Here is a 23,649-nt window from a genome sequence, read left to right as displayed (position 1 = left end):
AGTCAGTTGCACAACAATTCATTCAACCCAAACGTGTCTTCCGCATTTAACCCAACCCCTCTGAATCAGAGAGGTGCGGGGGGGCTGCTTTAATCGATGTCCATGTCATCGGCGGCCGGGGAGGAGTCGTTGGGGTTTAACTGCCATGCTCAAGGGCAGAACGGCAGATTTTTCCACCTTGCAGGCTTGGGGATTCGAACGCTCTTAACCGCTAGGCTACCTGCCGCCCCCACACCTTCGGGAGAGTCGCAATACATATCGTATTGGCACCTAAGTATGCAATTCCCAGCCCTAAAGAACAGTCACTGTATCAATCAGTACACTGTATCAATGAGAGCATGCTAAGAAAACACTCCAATGATGAGAATGAATTAACTCTGACTAAAGGACATTTTTAAAAGGTTGGCTGATTAGCTCATTACCCTAATGAAGAATTGGAGACAACACTACCATGCTTAATTGAACATCACTACAAACACAAATGTGCTTTTGGCTGAGCAGAAACCGACATGGCTATTATCTTAGCAGCATAGCATTAGGCCTTGGAGGGGGGAGTGTGTAGAGGGGTGTTCCTTCGTTCCGCCTGTGTTTAGATGTTCCGCATCCAATTAACAGACAAAGCATTAATCACAGCGTGTCTCCCAGACTACATGAAGCGTGAGGACTAATATGCAAATTAGGCCCTCGTCCTTCCTTCCACAAACAGGAACAGCTTAAATTGTATATAGCCTCGTTATTGTTATTTTATTGTGTTACTATTTTTCCTTTTTGCAAATGTTTCTCACTTTTTCTTAAAAACTGCATTGTTGGTTAAGGGCTTGTAAGTAAGCATTTCACGGTAAGGTCTACACCTGTTGTATTCAACAAATGTGAGAAATAAAATGTGATTTGAAGGAGATAAAGGGCAATCGTCACACAAAGTACAGTTGTAGGATCTTAATTTGAGCCAGTTTACTACAGCAGAAAAACAATCATACAGCAACAGGAAATGTGAATTATTATGTGGATTATAATAATATAATTTATGGAGATTTTTGTAGGGGTTGATACATTTTTCGTAAGGGAAAATCAAGTCTGAAATGTCAAAGTGGAAATTACAAACTTCAGAAGCCTTATTAAACCTCAAATACACTACACGTTTTACATTTCCTGCATTGCAGGAAAGTTCTCCTGCAACAAGATGATCAAATTAAGATCCTATATCTGTAGTCCAATCAATAACACCATACAAACGATGACTGGGATCATTTTATCCTTGCTTTCAGTTTGTATTTTCTTCCTCAGTCTGAGCTCCTACCTCGCTCTCATCCATCTAGACTAGAGAGAAGCTCTGTCATTAGTGCAGTGTGTAATAAAGGTTCCGGAAGGTGCAGATGCTCTCAGATCAGAGTTTCATCTGTTTGAGTTTTGCCAGAGGTACTGGAGCAATGGACACAGGAGAGCAGAGAGCTCACTGCTGAGCTGCTGTCATATCACTGGAACACAGTCAATGACTTCGAGTTGGGATGGTGCTGTGTGTGTTTGTCTCATTCACCTCAGCTGTTGTGATGAGGGCCCTCCAGGAGCCCAGGTTCTCACACCACCAGTCTGTGCGGGAGATGTGCAGCTGCAGGTCACTGTGCTCCTTCTCCATGGCCCCAATCTCCTCCTTCAGCTTACACACAATCTGAGAAAGGACAGCACACACACACACACAAATCAGTCAAAAGATCGCTCTCCCCCAGACACAGTAACAACCTGCTAGAAAAGAGACAGCTGGCCTGTGTCTCATAGAAGATTACATTATTTTAAAATGTTTTTATTATTTCTATTTGTCTCTCTGCATTGCTGGGAAGGACCCGTAAGTCAGCATTTCACTGTTAGTCTACACCTGTTGTTTACGAAGCATGTGACAAATAAAATTAGATTTAAAGGTGGCTGTTCAGTCAATGTAAGGGCTACTTGTATTACAGGCAGGGGCAGCCATTCTTTCAGGGAACAATTAATGGATTCTTTATGAATGCCATCACACACAGGGAGACACAAGGAGAGACAGAGAGAGACAGAGAGAGACAGAGAGAGACAGAGAGAGACAGAGAGAGCTTGGCCTGCAGGTAAATGACAGCAGCACAGTCAACGATGGGCTTTTGTATTTGTAAAGTTGCCATAAATATAGAAGATGCATCCTTGAGGGTATGCTCGATATCAGAGTCCATAAAAATAAAAAATAAAAACTTCTAAAACACATTCACCATGCATTGAAACTATAGCAGCTGGACGGTGTAGTGGGGTACCTTTTTGTCTGGCTTGGGGGCATTTTGGATAGAGCCCAGGGCTTGACGTTTGTACTCCAGCTTGTCGTAGAGCTGGCGCAGCTTGTTGGCAGCGTAGCTGGCCTGCTCATTGATGCCTTTAGTGCCCTCGTCCAGCGCCTCCTCTCCTCCCTCCAGAACCTGGAGCTGTGCAGAGAGGTGGAGGAAGTTTTGATGATGCTGATAATACAAACGTGGCTGAGCTTGACACAATGCTAATAGAGCCCCACAGTGGAGGTGTCATAATACCCAGAAAACCTAGCGGTCAAACAGGGAAATGGTTGCAATCGTTTTTCCCCATAGGGGATTTTAGAAACACTTAAAATAATGGCTGTGTTTCATGTAGGCTTACCCTGGCGTGACGTTTTGATAACCATGTAAATCTCTCTCGGACAAGGTGACTTATCAATATATTCACCTGCATTTACTCTCAGATTCGAAAATGCTAATTAGCAAAGTAGACATCATGCAAGACTACAAATCCCCGCAAGCTCCTGTACGTCATCTCTAGTAGGACACCTTTGCTAACAGGTATTGTGTCAATTTAAAACTTGCACAAGACAGTTCACAGAATTTTCCATTTAAAGAAATGTTTCCAATTTATTGATTAATAAATGTAGCTAACATTAGATAGTTAATGCAGAGATTCTTCCCTTTGCCTCAATTCAGCAGTCTCGTCCAGATCATCACGGCATTTGTAGTTCTTTATGATAGCCACATTAGCAGCTAATTAGCATTTCATTTTTGAGAGGTAAATACAGTCACCTTGTCCTAGAGAGATTTACACGGTTATCAAAACGTCCCGCCAGGGTAAGTCTACATGAAACACAGCCCTTATTTTAAGTGTTTCTAAAATACCCTATGGGAAAAATGTATGGTGCAAAAAACGATTGGAACTATTTCCCTGTTTGACCGCTAGGTTTTCTGGGTATTATGACTCTGTGGTATACAGTGGTACTCTGTCGACAACACTGTAGCTATCCTTTTTATATTTGCAATTAGTCTGATGACTCACATAGTAAAATGTGCATCCTGTCTGTACAAATATACACACAGGAGCATATGCTGGTTGGTGTGTACGTCTACGTCTGTGCCAGTGTGTGTCCCCTACCCAGCTCACCCCTTCGTCCTTGTCCTCGCTGCTGGACTGGGAGCTGCTCTGCTGCTCCTCTCTCCTGATGAGCCTCTCGTAGAGGTCAGAGACCAGGAAGGAGGGGTAGTAGCGCTCCTTCATGGTCTCATACACATCCCCCTGGATCCGGTGGAACACGTCCGTGCCCTTGTTCCCCACCAGGGTCTGCTGGATCTCCTTGTACAGGGCCTTCTCCACCGGGATCTCCCTGCTCTCCACAAAGAAGTTCTGGTAGATCTCCCCCACCAGCTGGGGAACCTCGTTCTGGGAAAACACGAGTCAGGATGTGCACTGGGTTTTCAGCTTTAATAGACAGATTCACTTTCACCACAAGTCTCAGAGTAATATTACAAGTCTGAGATATTTTACATGATGTCAGTAGTCACTAACACTGGTTTAACGTTTGCTTTTGGAGGATGTGACAACTTTACCTTGTTGGCAGTCTTGAGCATCTCCACTAGCTCCCAGAAGCTGATGAGAGCCCTCTTGTCCACTCGCTCCATGTAGACACGGAAGTGCTCCCGGAACCCTGGGTTAGACATGATCTCTTCAAACTGGAGGATCTACAGGGAACAGACAGAACACACCACAGGGGGTTTACATAGAGGTACAATACCTATACTTAGTGTTCATACACATTTTGAAAGATGGAATTTCATGACTCCATGACTTTTAACCAAATTCCCATGGCCAACAATTGCCGGCGTCTAAGTATGTATAAAAAAGTAAGCGTAATGTGTTATTGACAGTGGGAGTCTGCCCTCTGATCCCATGTACCATCTCCTGTCGCTGTGCAAGGCACTTAACCTCCACAAAGTAATACCTATTAAGCAACTGTATAAAACAGATGTGGTCAACCCACAGCCTGGAGAGCTGCTGGGTGTGCAGACTTTTGATCTAGCCCTACTCAAACACATCAGAGCCAGTTTATCAAGGTCCGGTTGAGCAACTCATTTCTAAAATGTGGTTTGTTAGAGGGGGACTGGAATAAAAGCCCGCACACCCATTAGCTCTCCTGGAGGATGGTTGACCACCCTTGATGCATAACATAACAACCAAATACCTTTTATGCCTTTTAAAATAATTAGCTCATTCAATATAGATCAAATAGCTACGGTAGGCTACAAATCTTTTTATTCAGCTGAAGCAAGCCTACACATTTTCTTCAAGAAATGTACCTTTTAGAGTTTAGTCATTTACAGTGCCTTCAGAAAGTATTCACACCTCTTGACTTTTTCCACATTTTGTTGTGTTAAAGTCAGGATAAAATAAAAAATGTCACTGGCCTACACACAATACCCCATAATGTCAAAGTGGAATTATGTTTTTCTAAGGTTTTACAAATTAATTAACAATTAAAGGCTGAAATGTCTTGAGTCAATAAGTATTCAACCCCTTTGTTATGGCAAGCCTAAATACAGTTGAAGTCAGAAGTTTACATACACTTATGTTGGAGTAATTAAAACTTGTTTTTCAACCACTCCACAAATTTCTTGTTAACAAACTATAGTTTTGGCAAGTCGGTTAGGACATCTACTTTGTGCATGACACAAGTAATTTTTACAACAATTGTTTACAGACAGATTATTTCACTTATAATTCACTGTATCACAATTCCAGTGGGTCAAAAGTTACATACACTAAGTTGACTGTGCCTTTAAACAGCTTGGAAAATTCCAGAAAATGATGTCATGGCTTTAGAAGCTTCTGATAGGCTAATTGACATCATTTGAGTCAATTGGAGGTGTACCTGTGGATGTATTTCAAGGCCTACCTTCAAACTCAGTGCCTCTTTGCTCGACATCATGGGAAAATCAAAAGAAATCAGCCAAGACCTCAGAAAATAAATTGTAGACCTCCACAAGTCTGGTTCATCCTTGGGAGCAATTTCCAAATGCCTGAAGGTACCATGTTCATCTGTACAAACAATAGTACACAAGTATAAACACCATGAGACCAATTGGAGGTGTACCTGTGGATGTACAGTGAGGGAAAAAAGTATTTGATCCCCTGCTGATTTTGTACGTCATTAAGGTCCTGGAGTGGCCTAGCCAGTCTCCAGTCCTTAATCCCATAGAAAATCTGTGGAGGGAGCTGAAGTTCCGAGTTGCCAAACGTCAGCCTCGAAACCTTAATGACTAGGAGAAGATCTGCAAAGAGGAGTGGGACAAAATCCCTCCTGAGATGTGTGCAAACCTGGCGGCCAACTACAAGAAACGTCTGACCTCTGATTGCCAACAAGGGTTTTGCCAACAAGTACTAAGTCATGTATTGCAGAGGGGTCAAATACTTATTTCCCTCATTAAAATGCAAATCAATTTATAACATTTTTGACATGCGTTTTTCTGGATTTTGATGTTATTCTGTCTCTCACTGTTCAAATAAACCTACCATTAAAATTATAGACTGATCATGTCTTTGTCAGTGGGCAAACGTAGCAAAATCAGCAGGGGATCAAATACTTTTTTCCCCTCACTGTATTTCAAGGCCTACCTTCAAGCTCAGTGCCTCTTTGCTTGACATCATGGGAAATTCAAAAGAAATCAGCCAAGACCTCAGAAAATAAATTGTAGACCTCCACAAGTCTGGTTCATCCTTTTGGAGCAATTTCCAAATGCCTGAAGGTACCACATTCATCTGTACAAACAATAGTACGCAAGTATAAACACCATGGGACCACGCAGCCGTCAAACCGCTCAGGAAGGAGACGCGTTCTGTCTCCTAGAGATGAACGTACTTTGGTGCGAAAAGTGAAAATCAATTCCAGAACAACAGCAAAGGACCTTGTGAAGATGCTGGAGGAAACAGGTACAAAAGTATCTATATTCACAGTAAAACGAGTCCTATATCGACATAACCTGAAAGGCCGCTCAGCAAGGAAGATGCCACTGCTCCAAAACCGCCATAAAAAAGCCAGACTACGGTTTGCAACTGCACATGGGGACAAAGATCGTACTTTTTGGAGAAATGTCCTCTGGTCTGATGAAACAAAAATAGAACTGTTTGGCCATAATGACCATCGTTATGTTTGGAGGAAAAAGGGGGTAGCTTGCAAGCTGAAGAACACCATCCCAACCATGAGCACAGGGGTGGCAGCATCATGCTGTGGGGGTGCTTTGCTGCAGGAGGCACTGGTGCACTTCACAAAATAGACGGCATCATAAGGAAGGAAAATGATGTGGATATATTGAAGCAACATCTCAAGACATCAGTCAGGAAGCTAATGCTTGGTCGCAAATGGGTCTTCCAAATGGACAATGACCCCAAGCATACTTCCAAAGTTGTGGCAAAATGGCTTAAGTACAACAAAGTCAAGATATTGGAGTGGCCATCACAAAGCCCTGAACTCAATCCTATAGAAAATGTGTGCAGAACTGAAAAAGCGTGTGCGAGCAATGAGGCCTACAAACCTGACTCAGTTACACCAGCTCTGTCAGGAGGAATGGGCCAAAATTCACCCAACTTATTGTGGGAAGCTTGTGGAAGACTACCGAAACGTTTGATCCAAGTTAAACAATTTAAAAGGCAATGCTACCAAATACTAGAATTGCCGCTAAAGGTGATTCTAACATGTATTGGGTGTGAATACTTATCTAATCAAGCAGTGGATGCTCCTCAGAGGAGGAAGGGGAGGACCATCCTTCCCAGTGAATTTCATAAAAATAAAAAATTGTAAACCATTTAAAAAGTGATCATTTTTAGATAAAACGATACTAAATATAATCATGTCACCAAATAATTAATTTAAAACACATTATTTTGCAATGAAGGTCTACAGTAGCCTCAACAGCACTCTGTAGTGTAGCACCATAGTGAAGCCGGAGGACAGCTAGCTTCCGTCCGCCTCTGGGTACATTGACTTCAATACAAAACCTAGGAGGCTCATGGTTCTCACCCCCTTCCATAGACTTACACAGTAATTATGACAACTTCCGGAGGACGTCCTCCAACCTATCAGAGCTCTTGCAGCATGAACTGACATGTTGTCCACCCAATCAAAGGATCAGATAATTAATCTAGTACTGAAAGCATAAGCTACAGCTAGCTAGCAATGCATAAAATGTGTTGAGTGGTTGTCCCAAAGAGAGAGAAAGACAATAGTTAAAATTAATGTTAAAAATGGTTTTTCCTAAATGAAGGAGAAGCAAGAGAGATTGTCATTTTCTTTCACTTTCACTTACTTAGCTAGCAAATGCAGCTACCTAGTTTAGCCTACTCAAAAGCCCTGCTCAAACAGAATAATGCTATTTTAGCTAGCTGGCTATGACTATCCAACACAGGAACGCTTCCAAGTCAAGGTAAGCTTTTGGTTTGACTAATATATTGCCACAGGGGCCCGCCGTTGTAAGTGCTAAACTGCTTACTGACTGTCCACTAACATTACCGCATGATTGTAGCGGGCTTATTAACGTGTTAGTTATGTTAGCTAAGTTTACGTTATTTTAGCTAATATAGTGACAACGATGTAGCGGTTATGATTTGGCTTAGAAAGGTTTTTTTGCCTGGTCACATACAGCTGATGTGTTGTGCATTGAAGTCCACGAGCGAAGGGACAAGGTGAGAGGAGGAGAGTGCATAGATGCGAGAAGGAATACAACGTGGCTGCTATGAAAGTGAACTGTGTTTACGCGTGATCAGGGGTCTATTCATTCTGGCGATTATGTTGAAAAACTTTTCTTAAACGGAAGCAAATGGAGCGAAACAGGGATAAATATACCTGAATTTGTCCAATAGAAACTCTCATTTGCAACTGTTGGACTAATGATTACACCCTATATCAGCTAGATGCAGGCAAGAGTATGCAAGGCGTTACTAAATGTGTCACTGTCTGACCATCTGTCGCTCTCTGTCACCTCAAATTTCTCTCGAACTGTGTGCACCTAGGTTGTAAACTTTTATTCATAGGCTAGGTTGTAGCAACCTCAGAAAATTCTAGTATCGTGTAGTAGTCTAAACCTATCGCTGTTACATTGAACTGGGTGAACGGAATATGAATGACAGTAATCCATTATGCTGTAATAGAAATAAGGCCACGCTCATGAAAAAAAAAAGTTGTCCTCCCTCATCTTAAACGGCACTGACCGCCACTGTATGTGTGTTTGAACTTTTCTTCCACTTTGACGGAGCATTATGTATATCGTAAAAAAATTAAAAAAGTATATTAAATCAATTTTAATACCACTTTGTAATACAAGTAAATGTGGAAAAAGTCCAGGGGTGTGAATACTTTCTGAAGGCACTTGGCTACCTCAGAAGTCCTTCGAAGTGTTTACTTTGCAGGCTGACTAGCAATGTCCCTTACATTGGATGCCCAAATCGACTAGAAATATCTACAAAACAAGTCTTGAAGCGACATAATCCAAAAGAAAGGCTACTTCAAATATTTGTCTCTAAAATTACTGTTCGCGATTCACAAGTTCATCTTTTGATTCACAAGTTCATCTTTTGATTCACATGATTTGATTGAACCGAATCCCAACTAATACAACTGTGCCTAAATAAATTACCTTAACAGAAATTAAATTATTTTCCAAAACTTTGAGGCCTGGAAAACACAATTGTACAATTTCATGACTTTTCCAGGACTTTCATGACCATAGGAACCCTGTATACTGGACCCAGAGAACAGTAGATTCTGCATCCCAAATGGCACCCAATTCCCTATATTAATTAGGTCACTACTTTTAAAAAAGGGCTTTGGTCAAAAGTAGTCCACTATGTAGGGAATAGGGTAGGAGCCAGTGTCTATTGAGGATGAAGATGGGCTGTGACTTCGCCAGTCAATAAATGCCATTGATTTGAAGGTTAGCCAGCCAATTTAAAGGTGACAACAAAAAAATGAACAGAGTGGAGCACCGCTCAGTGTGGTGAGGAGACCTGGGGTTGTTCATCACTGCCAGATACAGACACTGATTGTCAAAAACATTGAGAGCTCAGCCATTATGTCCTTAGGGGACTAATGGGGCAATGTTCCAACAGGGTGTTCGGGTTGGGCTGACACAGGCTGCATCCCAAATGGCAGCCCATTTCCTACATATAGTGCTCTACTTTTGAACAGAGCCCCATCCGATCAGTCGCTGACCTCAAGATGAGGGAATGCCAGGCCCACATTCATTAAAGCACAGTCATGTTTAATAACACTCAAATACAGTTACAATAGGTCTTAAATGAAAGGAAAAACCAAAGACCAGCCGACACTACATGGAATGAGTTTACCAGGACGTGTACTCCGAGCATACGCTGACCAACTGGCAAGCGTCTTCACTGACATTTTCAACATGTCCCTGACTGAGTCTGTAATACCAACATGTTTCAAGCAGACCACCATAGTCCCTGTACCCAAGAACACCAAGGTAACCTGCCTAAATGACTACTGACCTGTAGCACTCACGTCCTGTAGCCATGAAGTGCTTTGAAAGGCTGGTCATGGCTCACAAACACCATCACAGAAACCCTAGACCCACTCCAATTCGCATACCGCCCCAACAGATCCACAGATGACACAATCTCTATTGCACTCCACACTGCCTTTTCCCACCTAGACAAAAGGAACGCATATGTGAGAATGCTGTTCATTGACTACAGCTCAGCAGTCAACACCATAGTGCCCTCAAAGCTCATCACTAAGCTAAGGACCCTGGGACTAAACACCTCCCTCTGGACTTCCTGACGGGCCGCCCCCAGGTGGTAAGGGTAGGCAACAACACATCTACCACGCTGATCCTCAACACAGGGGCACCTCAGGGGTGCGTGCTCAGGCCCCTCCTGTACTCCCTGTTCACCCACGATTGCGTGGCCAGGCACGACACTAACACCATCATTAAGTTTGCAGACGACGCAACGGTGGTAGGCCTGATCACCGACAACGATGAGACAGCCTATAGGGAGGAGGTCAAAGAACAGGCAGTGTGGCGCCAGGACAACAACCTCTCCCTCAAAGTGATCAAGACAAAGGATATGATTGTGGACTACAGGAAAAGGAGGGTCGAGCACGCCCCCATTCTCATCGACGGGGCTGTAGTGGAGCAGGTCGAGAGCTTCAAGTTCCTTGGTGTCCACATTACCAACAAATGGTCATGGTCCAAACACACCAAGACAGACGTGAAGAGGGCTCGACAACGCCTATTCCCCCTCAGGAGACTGAAAAGATTTGGCATGTGTCCTCAGATCCTCAAAAAGATACAGCTGCACAATCAAGAGCATCCTGACTGGTGGCGACACAACCTGGTATGGCAACTGCTCGGCATCTGACCGTAAGGCGCTACAGAGGGTAGTGCGTACGGCCAAGTACATCACTGGGGCCAAGCTTCCTGCCATCCAGGACCTCTATACCAGGCGGTGTCAGAGAAAGGCACTAAAATTTGCCAAAGACTCCAGCCACCCTAGTCAGACTGTTCTCTCTGCTACCGCACGGCAAGCGTTACCGGAGCGCCAGGTCTAGGTCCAAAAGGCTCCTTAACAGCTTCTACCCCCAAGCCATAAGACTGCTGAACATCTAATCAAATTGCTACCCGGACTATTATTATTATTATTGACACCCCCCTTTTTTTGCTACTCGCTGTTTATTATCTATGCATAGTCACGTCACCCCTACATACATGTATATATTACCTCAACTAACCCTGTACCCCCGCACATTGACTCGGTACCGGTACCCCCTGTATATAGCCTCGTTATTGTTATTTTATTGTGTAACTTTTTTTAAACTTCAGTTTATTTAGTAAATATTTTCTTAAAACTGCATTGATGGTTAAGGGCTTGTAAGTAAGCATTTCAAGGTAAGGTCTACACCTGTTTTGTTCGGCGCATGTGCCAACATTTTTTGTTGTTGATTTGATTAGAGAGTTGAGGTTTTTTTAGGTTGAGGGTTTAGAGCAGAGGGATTGCAGACAGATGGACATGAACCCTAGCCAAACGTCAACACTGGGCATTGTGTGTGTGTGTGTGTGTGTGTGCGCAGTCATACCCTCTGACTCTGGGGCCCCTCTCCCTCGTCCGTGGAACCCTCCTCCTGCTGTTCATAGTTGGGGCCCCCCAGGAGACGGATGCGTTTTTCACATTGCTTCTTGGCCACGGTCAGCTGGTTGATGTAGCGCTTCATGTTGCGTGCTCTGAGCAGGTCGGCCTTCATGGCTGCAGTCTCCTTCCCTTTACTGTCTGTAGGGACGAGTTGTCGGAGGACATCTTAGTATATTTAAAATATACATTTGATCAGTTAAATACCACCACAGAGGCCACAGATGCTTTAATCCAAAGATTTTATAAGTTAATCAAAGTGACCACCAAAGACGCATTGGCTAGCACATTCAGCAATCACCACAAGAAAAATCAAAGGCACAGCCCTTCAGATAGTGATGAGACGAGATTCTTTCTCAACCTTGAAATGAGACCAATAAAACTAGCTCCCTCAGACAGAGAGAACAAGAGAACCCTACAGGTCTCAGACAGATAGGAGATGGGACATTAATCTTTCAGACAAATTGACACTTCAGCAATCTATCGAGTTCCAAACCATCCCCATTACTGTGCTAGGATGATTCAGACAACTCATTTTACATCTACTTTCAACATGACGTCTCTGGATGGACTAGAGGGGGGTGAATGAGAACATGACGCACTACGTTGTGTAGGAAACATCTGCCTTTCTCCAAACATAACTGAATTTCCCCCCTGTACAGAGGTAATGAGAGCCTGGCTGGGAGGCAGATGAGGCGAGAGAGGATCAAGTGAACAGCTTTTAGCTCACATTGGAGTTGCCACAATGTCTTTCTCATTCATCACATACAAATCATCCCCCCTCTTTCTCCGAATCATTTCGCTCCATTCATCTGAGAAAAGGTGAAGACTGACAACGTCAGCCTGTCCTTTCTGCTGTGTGCGAGATCTGTCAGTGAATGACATTTAGCTTCCAGCCTGTCAGTTTCCAGTACGCAGCACATTGCAGCTCGCTGAGAGAAACATTTTAACGTATTCACTGGCTCATAAAGAACCTTCGCCTCATAGGAAATTTCCAGGAATATTTCTCTGGGTAATCACCGTGCCGACACCTTGGTAACTGCCCAGCTGTCAATCATAGATGGAGGAAGATTCAGACACACAGATGGGGCCTTTTAGCTCTTAGTCACAGATGCAACATCAGACTACATTGACGTCAGAGCTGTTATAGGCCTGGACCCGTAAACATAAAGCATCTCAGAGTATGGGTGCGGATCTAGAATCAGTTTTCCCTTTTAGTTCACATTAAATAAGATCAACTGGACAGGGGGGGGACCTGATCCTAGATCAGAACTCCTACTCTTGACGCTTTGTGAATACGGTCTAGAACACAGACTGTAGCTGGAGGACACTATGTATGGAGGTTGTTCACTAGAGGCAGTGCAGTTGTTGTTCATGGCCTACCTTTCTGTTTCTTCAGCTGGGGGAGGCTGCTGATGGTGGTGGCCTGAATGATCTCCACCACGATCTGGTACCTACAGAAGGAGTGGAGAGGAGACGGGGAGAACAAGATGGGTTGTGTTTCAGCGGGAATACCGTACCATTAGTATAATTGAAAACAGGACGGTCATCCACCTGTATGCCTGCTCAAAGAGCCATCCTCCATAATAGTAAGACGTATGTAATTTATGGTTAAGTTGTCGGATGTGGCAGGGTTTGAAAACTATTAGACTACAAAGGGAAGCACAGCCGCGAGCTGCCCAGTGACACGAGCCTACCAGACGAGCTAAATCACTTATATGCTCGTGTCGAGGCATGCAACACTGAAGCATGCATGAGAGCATCAGCTGTTCCGGATGACTATGTGATCACGCTCTCCGTAGCCGATGTGAGTAAGACTTTTAAGCAGGTCAACATTCACAAGGCTGCAGGGCCAGATGGATTACCAGGACGTGTACTCCGAGCATGCGCTGACCAACTGGCAAGTGTCTTCACTGACATTTTCAACATGTCCCTGACTGAGTCTGTAATACCAACATGTTTCAAGCAGACCACCATAGTCCCTGTGCCAAAGAACACTAAGGTAACCTGCCTAAATGACTACTGACCCGTAGCACTCACATCTGTAGCCATGAAGTGATTTGAAAGGCTGGTCATGGCTCATATCAACACCATTATCCCAGAAACCCACACCAATTTGCATACCACCACAACAGATCCACAGACGATGCAATCTCTATTGCCCTCCACACTGCCCTTTCCCACCTGGACAAGAGGAACACCTACGTGAGAATGCTATTAATTGACTACAGCTCAGCAGTCAACACCATAGTGCCCTCAAAGCTCATCACTAAGCTAAGGACCCTGGGACTAAACACATCCCTCTGCAACTGGATCCTGGACTTCCTGACGGGCCGCCCCCATGTGGTAAGAGTAGGTAACAACACATCTGCCACACTAATCCTCAACACGGGGGCCCCTAAGGAGTGCGTGCTCAGTCCCCTCCTGTACTCCCTGTTCACCCATGACTGCATGGCCAGGCACGACTCCAACACCATCTTTACGTTGGCAGACAACACAACAGTGGTAGGTCTGATCACCGACAACGATGAGACAGCCTATAGGGAGGAGGTCAGAGACCTGGCTGTGTGGTGCCAGGATAACAACCTCTCCCTCAACATGATCAAGACAAAGGATATGATTGTGGACTACAGGAAAAGGAGGACCGAGCACGCCCCCATTCTCATCGACGGGGCTGTAGTGGAACAGGTTGAGAGCTTCAAGTTCCTTGGTGTCCACATCACCAACAAACTATCATGGTCCAAACACACCAAGACAGTCGTTAAGAGGGCAGGACAGCGCCTATTCCCCCTCAGGAGACTGAAAAGATTTGGCAGGGGTCCTCAGATCCTCAAAAGTTCTACAGCTGCACCAGAGAGCATCCTGACTGGTTGCATCACCGCCTGGTATGGCAACTGCTCAGCCTCCAACCGCAAGGCACTACAGAACAGCTAATCATGGCTACCCGGACTATTTACATTGCCCCCCCACCCCCTCTTTTACGCTGCTGCTACTCTGTTTATTATCTATGCATAGTCACTTTAACTCTACTAACATGTACATATTACCTTGACTAACCGGTACCCCCTGTATATAGCCTCCCTACTGTTCTTTTATACTGCTGTTCTTTATTTTTTATTTAACACTTTTTTTTCTTAAAACTGCATTGTTGGTTAAGGGCTTGTAAGTAAGCATTTCACTGTAAAGTCTACACCTGTTGTATTCGGCGCATGTGGCAAATCAAATTTGATATCCCAAATAGAGGTGAAATAAGCGATTAAAGTGCCAATGAAATGATGACTTCAAGCAAGTGGAGATGAAGACACTAATTGCAATCATTTTGCGTTCTCGCCGCCTCATCATTCCTCGGCTCAAATGACCAGAGACGTCAAATAAATGCAATAGACGGCAGGGCCCCATAGAATGGTGTTGAATATTTAGTAGGGAATATTGCTCCCTCTGCCACTCTCGCAGACAGACTGGTTTGCCTGTAATTACCTCATTACAGTCAACTACATGTAATGCAGATGGTAGTTCAAGGCCATGTGGCCTTGGCTATGGGTAGATATGATGATTGGGATGATGACCATTGTATCCATTAGGAAATACTTTTTGCATCATACAGCATGTCAGCTTAAGACAGAGACACACATGCAACGTCACAAACATTACATAGCGCATTAGACATTCAGACATATAGTACTTCAGAAAAGTATTCAGAACCCTTGACTTTTTCCACTTTGTTACGTTACAGCCTTATTCTAAAAATGGATTAAATAAAACATTTCACTCATCAATCTACACACAATACCCCATAATGACAAAGCAAAAACAGGTTTTTAGAAATACGTAAATAAGTATTTAGACCCTTTGCTATGAGACTCTAAATAGAGCTCAGGTGCATCCTGTTTCCATTGCTCATCCTTGAGATGTTTCTACAACTTGATTGGAGTCCACCTGTGGTAAATTCAATTGATTGGACATGATTTGGAAAGGCACACACCTGTCTATATAAGGTCCCACAGTTGACAGTGCATGTCAGAGCAAAAACCCAGCCATGAGGTAGAAGGAATTGTCCATAGAGCTCTGAGACAGGATTGCGTCGAGGCACAGATCTGGGGAAGGGTACCAGAAGATTTCAGCAGCATTGAAGGTCCCCAAGAACACAGTGGCCTCCATCAATCTTAAATGGAAGATGTTTGTAACCTCCAAGACTCTTCCTAGAGCTGGCTGGCCCGGCCAAACTGAGTAATCGGGGGAGAAGGGCCTTGGTCAGGGAGGTGACCAAGAACCCAATGGCCACTCTGACAGAGCTCCAGAGTTCCTCTGTGGAGATGGGTGAACCTTCCAGGACAACCATCTCTGCAGCACTCCACCAATCAGGCCTTTATGGTAGAGTGGCCAGACGGAAGCCACTCCTCAGTAAGGCACATGATTCTCTGGTCTGATGAAACCAAGATTGAACTCTTTGGCCTGAATGCCAAGAGTCACGTCTGGAGGAAACCTGGCACCATCCCTATGGTGAAGCATGGTGGTGGCAGCCTCATGCTGTGGGGATGTTTTTCAGTGGCAGGGACTGGGAGACTAGTCAGGAGAGGGAAAGATGAATGGAGCAAAGTACAGAGAGATCCTTGATGAAAACCTGCTCCAGAGCGCTCAGGACCGCAGACTGGGGCGAAGGTTCACCTTCCAACAAGACAACGCAGGAGTGGCTTCGGGACAAGTCTCTGAATGTCCTTGAGTGGCCCAGCCAAAGCCTGGACTTGAACACGATCAAACATCTCTGGAGATGTGAAAATAGCTGTGCAGGGATGCTCCCCATCCAACCTGACAGAGCTTGAGAGGATCTGCAGAGAAGAACGGGAAAAACTCCTCAAATACAGGTGTGCCAAGCTTGTAGCGTCATACGCAAGAAGAGTCGGGGCTGTAATCGCTGCCAAAGGTGCTTCAACAAAGTACTGAGTAAAGGGTCTGAGTACTTATGGAAATGTGATAGTAGTTTTTTTTGTTTTTTTTTACATTTGCTAAAATGTCTAAAACCTGTTTTTGATTTGTCATTACGGGGTATTGTGTGTAGATTGATGAGGGAAAAAAACTATTTAAATCAATTTTAGAATAAGGCTGTAACATAACAAAATGTGGGAAAGGTCAAGGGGTCTGAATACTTTCCGACTGCACATTAGCACAATACAGCACAAAATAGTCCGTGAAGGCATCAACTGTCTGCATGGGAACACTGTCTGCATGGGAACACTGTCTGCGTCGCAAATGGCACACTATTCCCTATATAGTACACTACTTATAACCAGGGCCTGTGTCGCTGGTCAAAAGTAGTGCACTATATAGGGAATAGGGTGACTCAATTTTTATAAATGTTTGCATTGAACTTGCAAAAATGTGTCTGTTTTGAGTATATGTTGCCTAACCCCTGACCACTTTAAGAGCAAATTTGTCAATATTCACTGTTCTGCAACATATGCTTAAACAATTGAAGTATGTGCTGTGCTACACCTAAGGGATAATGTTTGCTTTATAAAATGTTTTATTTTCTAAAATCTATAAAAACATGCCAAAATGCTAACGAAATTAGCCCTGGAGCATTTAATAGTGCTATAAAACATAACAAAAAGACGTTTGGAGATTTGTATTACATATTTGAATAATCTAATGTTAGAATTAAACATTGGACAATAAACAAATAAGTGATAAAACACCCCTGTTTTAGAGACATGTTATAGTGATATAAAACACCCGTTTTTGATTCCCTGATAAAGCGCTCTGCTACAGTACAAGTCATCTTACTGAAGCTCAGTTCCCATGGAAACCCAGCAGTAAGGTATACGAACAAGGCAGGTTCTGTGTAATTTAAGCTAGAGCTCTTCGTCATCAGTGGGCTTAAATATGATTACAACATCTACCATGCTAAGCTAGCTCATTTAGCTGTCTGGATACTGCAAGTGCATCGCTAGTAAAAAGCCTTATATCCAGCAGGTAGCCTAGCGAGTAAGAGCGTTGGGCAAGTAACCGAAAGATCGCTGGTTCGAATACCCAAGTCGACTAGGTGGAAAATCTGTCGATGTGCCTTTGAGCAACGCACTTAACCCTAATTACTCCTGTAAATCGACTCTGGATAAGAGCCTCTGTTAAATGCCTAAAATGTAAATCCACAGGTTTAAACTGCTGGACATGGCAAGATAAACACTTTAGCCAAAATTATTTCCTTAACTGAGAATCAGACCAGACACCTCTGGTAAACAGACTTTATCAACAGTAGATACATACGAGTCATCCTTAGATAATGTAGCAGGCTATCCTTGCAGCGTATTAGCCTCACAGCCAGCTGCTTACTTCAAGGGAACACTGCCAAGGCTCAGAGAGCTTTAGAAAAAAAAAGTTGGATCAATATAGCTTCATATTAGAAATGAAATAAATAAAAAGGTCTATATCCTGTGATCGATGTGGAGAACATTACTAGTTTTAACAATTGATTGTTGACTTTGAGAGCGTGTGCGGTACAGAAAGATTGGACAGATCCACAGTTGTGATGGATCCAGTATTATAAGATGCTTTGATGATTCATCATACACTAGTAACTACAGGGAATTCACTGTCTGCATCCCAAATGGCTCCCTCATCCCTATATAGCGCACTACCATAGGGCTCTGGACAAAAGTAGCACACTACAGGGAACAGGGTGCCATTTGGGACGCATACGTCGGTCCTCAAATGCAGTCTCTGATCATCAGGCACACGGCAGGCTGAACAACAGCTGAACGCATGCCTAGTACCTTCGGAAAGTATTCATACCCCTTGACATATTCCACAGTTACAGCCTGAACTCAAAATGAATTAAATATATTTGTTTTCCTCACCCATCTACACACAATACCCCATAATGACAAAGTGAAAACATGTTTAGAAATGTTTGCCAACTTACTTCAAATTAAATACAAAATCTAATTTGTATTTTATTTATTTGTATATTATTTAACTAGGCAAGTCAGTTAAGAACAAATTCTTATTTACAATGACGGCCTACACCGGCCAAACCCGGACGACGCTGGGCCAATTGTGCGCCGCCCTATGGGACTCCCAATCACGGCCGGTTGTGAAACAGCCTGGAATCGAACCAGGCGGTCTGTAGTGACGCCTCAAGCACTGAGATGCAGTGCCTCAGACCACTGCGCCACTCGGGAGTGCATTCACACCCGAGTCAATACTTTGTAGAATACTTTGGTGGTGATTACAGCTTTGAGTCATCTTGGGTATGTCTGTATAAGCTTTGCACATCTGGATTTTCCCCCCATTCTTCATTGCAGATTTTCTCAAGCTCTTTTAAGTTAGATGGGGAGCAGCGGTCATGTGCCTTTTTCTCAGGACTGACTTCCGTCTGGCCACTCTCCCATAAAGCCCAGCAAAAACCAAGCCATGAGGTAGAAGGAATTGTCGGTAGAGCTCCGAAATAGGATTGTGTCCAGGCACAGATCTGGGGAAGGGTACCCAAAAATGTATGCCGCATTAAAGCTCCCAAGAACACAGTGACCTCCATCATTCTTAAATGGTAGAAGTCTGGAACAACCAAGACTCTTCCTAGAGCTGGCCGCCCAAACAAACTGAGCAACAGGGGGAGAAGGGCCTTGGTCAGAGTTCCTCTGTGGAGATGGGAGAACCTTCCAGAAGGACAACCATCTCCGCAGCACTCAACCAATCAGGACTTTATGGTATAGTGGCCAGACGGAAGCCACTCCTCATTAAAATAAGGCACATGACAGCCCGCTTTGTAGTTGCCAAAAGGTACCTAAAGTACTCTCAGACCATGAGAAATCAAATCAAATTGTATTTGTCACATACACATGTTTAGCAGATGTTATTGCGGGTGTAGCGAAATGCTTGTGCTTCTAGCTCCGACAGTGCAGTAATATCTAACAAGTAATATCTAAAAATTTCACAACATATACCCAATACACACAAATCTAAGTAAGGAATGGAATTTAAGAATACATATATGGACAAGCAATGACAGAGCGGCATGGACTAAGATACAGTAGAATATTATAGAATACAGTATATACAGTTGAAGTCGGAACTTTACATACACTTAGGTTGGCGTCATTAAAACTTGTTTTTCAACCACTCCACAAATTTCTTGTTAACAAACTATAGTTTTGGCAAGTCGGTAAGGACATCTACTTTGCGCATGACACAAGTCATTTTTCCAACAATTGTTTGTTTACAGACCGATTATTTCACTTATAATTCACTGTATCACAATTCCAGTGGGTCAGAAGTTTACATACACTAAGTTGACTGTGCCTTAAAACAGCTTGGAAAATTCCAGAAAATGATGTCATGGCTTTAGAAGCTTCTGATAGGCTAATTGACATCATTTGAGTCAATTGGAGGTGTACCTGTGGATGTATTTCAAGGCCTACCTTCAAACTCAGTGCCTCTTTGCTTGACATCATGGGAAAATCAAAAGAAATCAGCCAAGACCTCAGAAAATAAATTGTAGACCTCCACAAGTCTGGTTCATCCTTTGGAGCAATTTCCAAATGCCTGAAGGTACCATGTTCATCTGTACAAACAATAGTACACAAGTATAAACACCATGAGACCACGCAGCCGTCATACCGCTCAGGAAGGAGACACGTTCTGTCTCCTAGAGATGAACGTACTTTGGTGCGAAAAGTGAAAATCAATCCCAGAACAACAGCAAAGGACCTTGTGAAGATGCTGGAGGAAACGGGTACAAAAGTATCTATATCCACAGTAAAACAAGTCCTATATCGACATAACCTGAAAGGCCGCTCAGCAAGGAAGATTCCACTGCTCCAAAACCGCCATAAAAAAGCCAGACTACGGTTTGCAACTGCACATGGGGACAAAGATCGTACTTTTTGGAGAAATGTCCTCTGGTCTGATGAAACAAAAATATAACTGTTTGGCCATAATGAGCATCGTTATGTTTGGAGGAAGAAGGGGGTAGCTTGCAAGCCGAAGAACACCATCCCAACCGTGAAACACTGTGTGGCAGCATCATGCTGTGGGGGTGCTTTGCTGCAGGAGGGACTGGTGCACTTCACAAAATTATGTGGATATATTACAGCAACATCTCAAGACATCCGTCAGGAAGTTAAAGCTTGGTCGCAAATGGGTCTTCCAAATGGACAATGACCCCAAGCATTCTTCCAAAGTTGTGGAAAAATGGCTTAAGGACAACAAAGTCAAGGTATTGGGAGTGGCCATCACAAAGCCCTGACCTCAATCCTATAGAACATTTTTGGGCAGAACTGAAAAAGCGTGTGCGAGCAAGGAGGCCTACAAACCTGACTCAGTTACACCAGCTCTGTCAGGAGGAATGGGCCAAAATTCACTCAACTTATTGTGGGAAGTTTGTGGAAGGCTACCTGAAACATTTTTTTAATTTTTTAATTTTAATTTTTAGTCATTTAGCAGATGCTCTTATCCAGAGTGACTTACATTTGACCCAAGTTAAAAACAATTTAAAAGCCAATGCTACCAAATACTAATTGAGTGCATGTAAACTTCTGACCCACTGGGAATGTGATGAAAGAAATAAAAGCTGAAATAAATCACTCTCCACTATTATTCTGACATTTCACATTCTTAAAATAAAGTGGTGATCCTAACTGACCTAAGACAGGGAGTGGCCAGTGATTTCAATAGGCAGCAGCAGCCTCTAATGTGCTAGTGATGGCTATTTAACAGTCTGATGGCCTTGAGATAGAAGCTGTTTTTCATTCTCTCTGTCCCAGCTTTGATGCACTTGTACTGACATCGCCTTCTGGATGATAGCAGGGTGAACAGGCAGTGGCTCGGGTGATTGATGTCCTTGATTATCTTTTTGGCCTTCCTGTGACATCGGGTGCTGTAGGTGTCCTGGAGGGCGGGTAGTTTGCCCCCGGTAATGCGTTCGGCAGACCGCACCACCCTCTGGAGAGCCCTGTGGTTGCGGGCGGTGCAGTTGCCGTACCAGGCGGTGATACAGCCCGACAGGATGCTCTCAATTGTGCATCTGTAAAAGTTTGTGAGGGTTTTAGGTGCCCAAGCCAAATTTCTTCAGCCTCCTGAGGTTGTAGAGGCTCTGTTGCGCCTTCTTCACCACACGGTCTGCGTGGGTGGACCATTTCAGTTTGTCAGTGATGTGTACGCCAAGAAACGTGAAGCTTTCCACCTTCTCCACTGCGGTCCCATAGATGTGGATAGGGGGGTGCACCCTCTGCTGTTTCATGAAGTCCACGATCATCTCCTTTGTTTTGTTGACGTTGAGTGAGAGGTTATTTTCCTGGCACCACACTCCCAGAGCCCTCACCTCCTACCTGTAGGCTGTCTCGTCAAACAAGATTCTCTGGTCTGAAGAAACCAAGATTGAACTCTTCAGCCTGAATGCCAAGCGTCACATCTGGAGGAAACATGGCACCATCCCTACGGTGAAGCACGGCAGTGGCAGAATCATGCTGTGGTTGTTTTTGAGCAGCAGGTCCTGGGAGACTAGTCAGGATTGAGGGAAAGATGAACGGAGCAAAGTACAGAGAGATCCTTGATAAAAACCTGCTCCAGAGCACTCAAGACCTCAGACTGGGGCGAAGGTTCACTTTCCAACAGGACAACGACCTTAAGCACACAGTCAAGACAAGGCAGGAGTAGCTTCGGGACAAGTCTCTGAATGTCCTTGAGTGGCCCAGCCAGAGCCCGGACTTGAACCCGATCTAACATCTCTGGAGAGACCTGAAAATAGCTGTGCAGCGACGCTCCCCATCCAACCTGACAGAACTTGAGAGGTTCTGCAGAGAAGAATGGGAGACACTCCCCAAATACAGGAGTGCCAAGCTTGTAGTGTCATACCCATGAAGACTTGAGGCTGTAATCACTGCCAAAGGTTCGTCAACAAACTACTGAGTAAAGGGTCTGAATACTTATGTAAATTAGATTTTTTTTTATTTTTTTTATAAAATTAGCAAACATTTCTAAAAACCTGTTTTTGCTTTGTCTTAATGGGGTATTGTGTGTAGATTGATGAGAAAAAAAAAAATATTTAATCCATTTTAGAATAAGGCTGTAACGTAACAAAATGTGGAAAAAGTCAAGGGGTCTGAATACTTTCCGAAGGCACTGTATGTACACTGAGTGTACAAAACATTAGGAACACCTGCTCTGTCCATGACAGACTGACCAGGTGAAAGCTATGACCCTTATTGATGTCACAGTGGTGTTATGTCTACAGGCTGACGAAATAGAGCCTGCACACTCACAAGCTCCACCACATACCTTTATTCACTAACAAACAACGTTTAGATTCTGCAAGGATCTTCGTCAGGTTGGCATGGCTCATAAGAGTGTGGGCGGTGGAGGGAGGAAGAGGAAGAGAGAGGGGAAGAGAGGAAGGGGTAGCGAGAGGGAGGGAGTAGTGACTGTAGCCTGCAGGAGAGCTGAACACAGCACAGCCCAACACCGAGAGGAGGTAAAGCACCCTGATCAGAGGCCGCAGCCAGGGATTGTCTTGGTCAGAGGAGAGGCCGCAGCCAGGGATTGTCTTGGTCAGAGGAGAGGCCGCAGCCAGGGATTGTCTTGGTCAGAGGAGAGGCCGCAGCCAGGGATTGTCTTGGTCAGAGGATTAACTTAATTAACTACAATGACCAGAATCCATTGCACCTACAGCTGCCTGTTCTCATTGGTTCCTGTGGGGCCGGCAGACAGAGAGGAAGAACGATAGACACCAGAGGGATAGAGAGCGGTTGTTAGGTATCTCTACCTGACAATACATCTAATTGATTGATAGTTGTTATTTAGCAGTTTTAAAAGTATGACTTATCTACTTTGAAGTACTACTGAAATAGTGATTTCGTCAGACAGCAGGCAGCTAGCCAGCTAGGCTAGCCTACTAGCATGAACGATGACACTTTGGGGAGCACTGAGATAAAAGGCAGTCTGGCTGCTACTGCCTGAGCAGAGATGAGATGATGACTTGGAATAAAATAAGTCATCAAATAAAAATGTAATATACACAACTAAAATATTTTATTAAAGTAATGTTAATAAATGATGGTTAGAGCCTAATAAGTGATAGTAAAGGGCAGTCACTCACTACCATCAATTGTTTTGTTCTGTGTTGTTACAGCATTGAACCCACAATGAATTGTTTAAAACATTTCAAATGAAATTGAAAACTGATTATTCTTCAAAAACCTAACCCCGACTGACTTCAAAAAG

General features: G+C 43.8%; 1 protein-coding gene across 3 annotated transcripts in view; it reads right to left on the bottom strand.

Moving 5' to 3' along the window:
- snx25 (sorting nexin 25) overlaps nucleotides 1-23,649 on the bottom strand; it is a 53,514-nt gene that overhangs the window by 16,778 nt on the left and 13,087 nt on the right. For 2 of the 3 annotated variants that reach the window (XM_041903933.2, XM_041903919.2), the window contains exons 6-11: nucleotides 12,823-12,893; nucleotides 11,390-11,580; nucleotides 3,855-3,986; nucleotides 3,403-3,687; nucleotides 2,274-2,438; nucleotides 1,535-1,666 (exon numbers count right to left, since the gene is read on the bottom strand). In XM_041903933.2, the coding sequence (XP_041759867.1) occupies nucleotides 1,535-1,666; nucleotides 2,274-2,438; nucleotides 3,403-3,687; nucleotides 3,855-3,986; nucleotides 11,390-11,580; nucleotides 12,823-12,893 (976 nt within the window). The remainder of the gene's footprint in view (nucleotides 1-1,534; nucleotides 1,667-2,273; nucleotides 2,439-3,402; nucleotides 3,688-3,854; nucleotides 3,987-11,389; nucleotides 11,581-12,822; nucleotides 12,894-23,649) is intronic. The other variant, XM_041903927.2, reaches the window with a different exon arrangement.

Source organism: Coregonus clupeaformis, chromosome 2 (genome assembly GCF_020615455.1).
Source record: "Coregonus clupeaformis isolate EN_2021a chromosome 2, ASM2061545v1, whole genome shotgun sequence".
In the NCBI taxonomy this organism is placed as follows: domain Eukaryota; kingdom Metazoa; phylum Chordata; class Actinopteri; order Salmoniformes; family Salmonidae; genus Coregonus; species Coregonus clupeaformis.
The sequence above is the reverse complement of the archived record's forward strand: the minus strand, read 5'-3'. Positions and strand labels throughout refer to the sequence as shown.